This window comes from Octopus bimaculoides, chromosome 1 (assembly GCF_001194135.2).
Source record: "Octopus bimaculoides isolate UCB-OBI-ISO-001 chromosome 1, ASM119413v2, whole genome shotgun sequence".
NCBI lineage: Eukaryota > Metazoa > Mollusca > Cephalopoda > Octopoda > Octopodidae > Octopus > Octopus bimaculoides.
This window is the reverse complement of record NC_068981.1, coordinates 7,573,727-7,578,958: the sequence shown is the minus strand read 5'-3', so window position 1 is coordinate 7,578,958 and position 5,232 is coordinate 7,573,727. Positions and strand designations below refer to the sequence as shown.

At 42.9% G+C, this 5,232-nt stretch overlaps 1 protein-coding gene across 1 annotated transcript; it reads left to right on the top strand.

Annotated features, from left to right (window-relative positions):
• The first annotated feature begins 2,454 nt into the window (after positions 1–2,454).
• LOC106871958 (calcineurin subunit B type 1-like) lies at positions 2,455–3,167 on the top strand. Its single transcript, XM_052974258.1, has one exon. It carries the CDS (start codon positions 2,567–2,569, stop codon positions 3,071–3,073), a length of 507 nt encoding a protein of 168 aa, XP_052830218.1. The 5' UTR covers positions 2,455–2,566; the 3' UTR covers positions 3,074–3,167.
• The last annotated feature ends 2,065 nt before the right edge of the window (positions 3,168–5,232 follow it).

Below are 5,232 nucleotides of genomic sequence, written 5' to 3'. Positions count from 1 at the left end.
TTGTGCTTTTCTACCTTCCTACTTATTAAGACTTTGGTTTTAGCTAGGTTGACTCTAAGGCCCTTCGATTCTAGTCCTTGCTTCCACACCTGAAACTTCTCCTCTAGTTCTGATAGTGACTCAGCAACTAGTGCAAGGTAATCAGCATAGAGGAGCTCCCAGGGACATCCTGTCTTGAATTTCTCTGTTATCGCCAGGAGGACTATGATAAATAGAAGGGGGCTGAGGACAGAATCTTGGTGGACCCCTACCTCTAGCCGGAATTCTACGCTGTATTCGTTGCCAGCCCTCGCGTTACTGACAGCGTCTCTGTACATAGCTTGCACAGCTCTCACTAACCATTCTTCTATCCCTAGTTCCCACATTGATCCCCAGATAAGGGATTTGGGGACCCTGTCAAAGGTTTTCTCCATGTCAACGAAAGCCAGGCACAGAGGTATATATATATATATATATATATATAGTGGGTGCTTTCTCGTACTCGAGTAAAGCTAGAAAGAATCATTGAAATGAGACTTTGACATTGCAATTTGAGGCCCTTATATGACTCTTGAGCCCCGCCAAAGATTTACACATTTTATTGCATAATGCACAGTTGTGCTGGCTGGCAGAAGGATCCGGTACCGCAGTATAAAGTCTTTAGACTTCTCTTCTTAATCTTCCAACTGAACGGCACATCTTTTCACAGGTAGCATATGTTCTGCTGTGTCATAATTTACAAGGGGTTCATTCTCGAGGCCTCTTCGATGTCTGACCAAGTATTACTTCCTACAAATCACACACTCAATAGTCCTTCGTATAATATCTAGAGAATATGCAGGAATGAAAATTCAAGAATGAAAATCCAGCAGGTTATTCCATCCATAAAGCTTCGTGGGTTCGAGATGAACCCATCGAATTCCGAGGTGCTCAATATGAGCGATAGCGAGGCTGGATTTCGAGACGTCATACGCAGTTTCCAATCAATCTTGACGGGGCCTCAGCTGACACCTAAACACCCTGTCTGTATCCTTAGCACCCTAATCCTCGCGAAAGCCTTTTCGGAGTGCCTGGGGGCAAGGTAGCTGACTTGTTCAGTATGACTGAGAGATTGCGTCACATTGACGCCCATCTGGAACTCTGCCTCTTGAGGAATTGCTTTCCTCTGCCAAGATTCCTTTTGTCGCTGTGCAATGCGCCGCTTCCCCAGACAGAGACCCCAGATAATGATTTCTATTACACCGTCCGTCTCTGTGCCGAACAGTTTTCACAGCGCCGGCTGCCAACAGAACGAACTGCACATTCGATTCGTTGGCCGTGTTCTGCAATCTGAACTGGAACTGACTCTGCCGGCTTATCTCTTCACGGTCTACTCCATCCACACCCTCCTTCACGAAATACTCCACAGCTAAGCCGAATCTCATGTGGTCCAGGTACCCGAATCAGCCGTTGCCGAGTGGCTCGATATTGGCGTCACCGTCTCCCAGCATATGGATGTCCAGCGCAACTATGGCGATATCTGGTACAACTCTGCCCTCGAGCAACTAAAATCATCTCTTGAATAGCTCAACCTTGACTCCGTCTGTTTTGCCTCGCAGCCAAATAGCGGGCATGGCTCAATTCGGTGCCTTCCACATTTACCTGTACCCTACTGGATAGCGAGTGCATCCGTATGGGAGTGGCCCAACGCTCCGGTCTCTGCGTGTGCAAGCCGTGCAAATGTCGCTGCGGAGGAGTAGCAGACGAATTCAGCCCACATCGTTTATCCTCTAGCCTTAGAGCGATTCGCCGCCCTGAATGACATCATCAGAAGAGGCCTTGGTACACCGAAATGTTCTCTGGGCTCTAATCACGCGTCATCTGCCGCAAACCCCAGTGCCGACGCCCGTAACTCGAAAGAGCCAAAGATCAGTAAGTACAGAAGCCTAGCCGGCCATTACCAGTTTGAACCGGTTGCCGTCTAGATGTCAGGTGCTCTAGGTCTCCGTACTACCGATTTCTTCCGCAAAATAGGAATAGCGGCGGCCCCTTAAATAAAAAATGAGACCCGGCAAAATAAAATGGTCACTGGGGCGAGTGTCACTGGTTATTCTCCGCGGTCACTTCCTCGGAGCGCAGCTGAGCGCCCCTCTTCTTCTAGAATGTGTGGCCTCTCACCCCTCCCACTCCAACCTTCGTTGGTTTCTCCCTTGTTTCTCTAATTTTTCTTTTTCCTTTTTTTTCTTTCTTTTTATCTTTTTAAATCGACAATTGAAATAAAGTTAATATTTGTCTCTTTTTCTGTCTGCTTCTGTTTCTTTCTTTCTATCCTCTAACTCTGGCTTTCTCTCTATCTCTCTTTCCGGATATATATATATATACCTAACACACAGCACAGTGAGCGTAGCAGCATCAAGTGTCACCGTTTCCGCGTGCATTATTTCTTTGTTGTTATTGTTCGAGCGATTGTACTAAAGGATTACGATTAAATCGTTTGGAAACGCTGCTGTTTTGGAAAAACTATATTTGGACAAAAGACAAGACGACGACGATCAGTAACAAGCTTCAGTTCCTCCCGTACAACAGCTACAAGCATTTCCCTTCCAAGATGGGGAATGCAAGCTCATCAGATCTTTGCTCTAATTTTGATGCTGATGAAATCAAAAGATTGGGGAAAAAATTTCGAAAGTTGGATGTGGATAAATCAGGTTCATTGAGTGTCGATGAACTTTCGGTTTTCCCACAGTCGCAAATGAATCCCTTAATTCAAAGAGTAATCGATGTATTTGACGCAGATGGAAATGGGGAAATAAATTTCAATGAATTCATTAACGGCCTTTCTCAGTTCAGTGTTAGAGGAGATAAAGAGACCAAATTGAGATTTGCATTTAATATCTATGATATAGATAAAGACGGATTTATTTCCAATAGCGATCTTTTCCATGCCCTGAAAATAATGGTTGGCTCGAATCTAGAAGATGTACAACTTCAACAAATTGTGGATAAAACAATGATTTATGCAGATACTGGTGGAAATGGTAAAATATCGTTTGAAGAATTCTGTACTGCGGTTATTTCTCTGGGCGTGCACGAGACGATGGTCGTGGATGTATAGTAAGAATGTTCTGGAATATGAAAACTATTAACTTGTACTTTTCCATGAAAACACTAATGGCTTATTGTTATGTATATAAATATACAGATAATTATCCATAGAGTTTGAATATATATTCATATTGTCTCTGCGTCCAGCTCATTCTTTGTCTATAATCATCGGTTACACTATCTCGACACGTTGCACTCATTACGTTCAATCCTATTCTCTCTCATATTCACGGGGAATTCGCCCTTCTCTCTCTCTCTCTCTCTCTCTCACTCACTCACTCACTCACTCTCTCACTCACTCACTCACTCACTCCATCTCTCTCTCTCTCTCTCTGTCCCCACCTACTGACACACACATACATATATATATATACACACACACACCTATACGCGTGCATACACTCCGACTATCACACACCTACACCATTCCTCTTTATACCTGTCACCAGGTGTACAAACCCTCTGACAAACACGTCTGCACCGCTCTCTTCCAACTTCCCTCCACTCTCCCTCACATACAGCCGTACATTTTTCTCCTCATAAACTTTCTCTTTCCATTGCATCCATAACTACGTCAATAATTTTCTCTCTTTTCTCTCTTTTACTTGTTTCCATCATAAGAACGAGGCCATAATGGAGCACCGCCTTCAAGAATTTCAGTCGAACGAATCAACCCCAGAACTTATTTGTCGGCCTGGCACTTATTCTATATGTTCGCTTTGCCAAACCAACGCCAATTGTCATGCAGTGGTGGGGGACAACATATACACAAAATAACATACATTCATACATACATACATACATACGTACATACATACATATACACATACAGAGTCACACACAGACACACACACGTGCGCAAGCACACACACACACACACACACACACACACACACATTCTATATATATACACACACATGACATTTGATTAAGACACTTGACCAAGACACTTCCCCAAGGTGGGCCTGAACCCGGAACCATGTGGTTGAGAAGCAAACATAACACACAGCCACACATGAACCTATACTTATTTCATATTCTAATTTGAGCAATTATTTCTCTTTCCTTCATTATTTCATTTCTGATATTTTCTTTTCCAAAATCATTCCAACTTCTCTCGGGTTCTCTCATTCTACTTCTTTCCTTTTACTTTCTTTTTTAATTTTTTCTGTCTTTTATTTTACATTATCTTCTCTATCTACTTATCTACCTGTCTGTTTTATTAACTCTCTCTCTCTCTCTCTCTCTCTCTCTCTCTCTCTCTCTCTCTCTCTCTCTCTCTCTCTCTCTCTCTCTCTCTCTCTCTCTCTCTGTCTATCACTTTATCTATCTATCTATCTATCTATCTATCTACTGCCTGTCTCTCGGTCTAGCTGCCTGTTTGTCTACCTGTAAATTCATCTATCTGTCTAATGACAATTCGTTTTGTTGAATTTATGACCCCGTAACGTAGCAGTTTGGCAAACTCGTTCGATAGAATAACTACCATGCTGCGAAGAAAATAAGTCTTTGGGTCGATTTGTTCGACTAAATTTCTTCAAAGAAGTGTCGCAGCATGGTCGTAGTGGAATAACAGAAACAAGTGAAATATAAATTCGTTTCAAATACCGCTAAACAGCTCGCTGCCTTAACTAGACGAAATAGTCGTTGCATTGAGACTGGCGGACATCTATGAAATTTAGAAAGATGGGCGATAGATGCCTCTTGAAACGACATCAAAAAATATATCGAAAACAAAAATGGAAACCCCAACAAGATATTTTTAAAAAAACGATATTTTGATAATAGTCAGCGAACACAGGAACAGAAAAACGATGAAATGCAAACTGGAATTACCAAATATCGTACTTAGAATTTGGCAAAGATGCATGAACGTGTAGATACTAAGGTCTGTTCAAAACTCTGAATTCGAGTTCGATTCCGGAACATTCATCTCCAACTACTTGTACATATATCCTCTTTTGAGAAGCATGGCCTTGCCTCCCTCCGTTCTGTGTCGCAGCCAAATAGCGGCACATGGATAAGTTCGTTGCCTTCTGCATCTACCTGTACTCTTCCAGATGACCAGTGCATCCATATCGGGTAGGTCTAACGCCTCGGTCTCCGAGTGTGCGGAGAGGTAGCAGACGAATTCTGCACGCATCGTTTATCCTCTAGTTTTAGAGCAGC

Coding starts and splice junctions, on each gene's coding strand:
- LOC106871958 (XM_052974258.1), top strand. CDS start 2,567: ATGGGGAATGCAAGCTCATCAGATCTTTGCTCTAATTTTGATGCTGAT.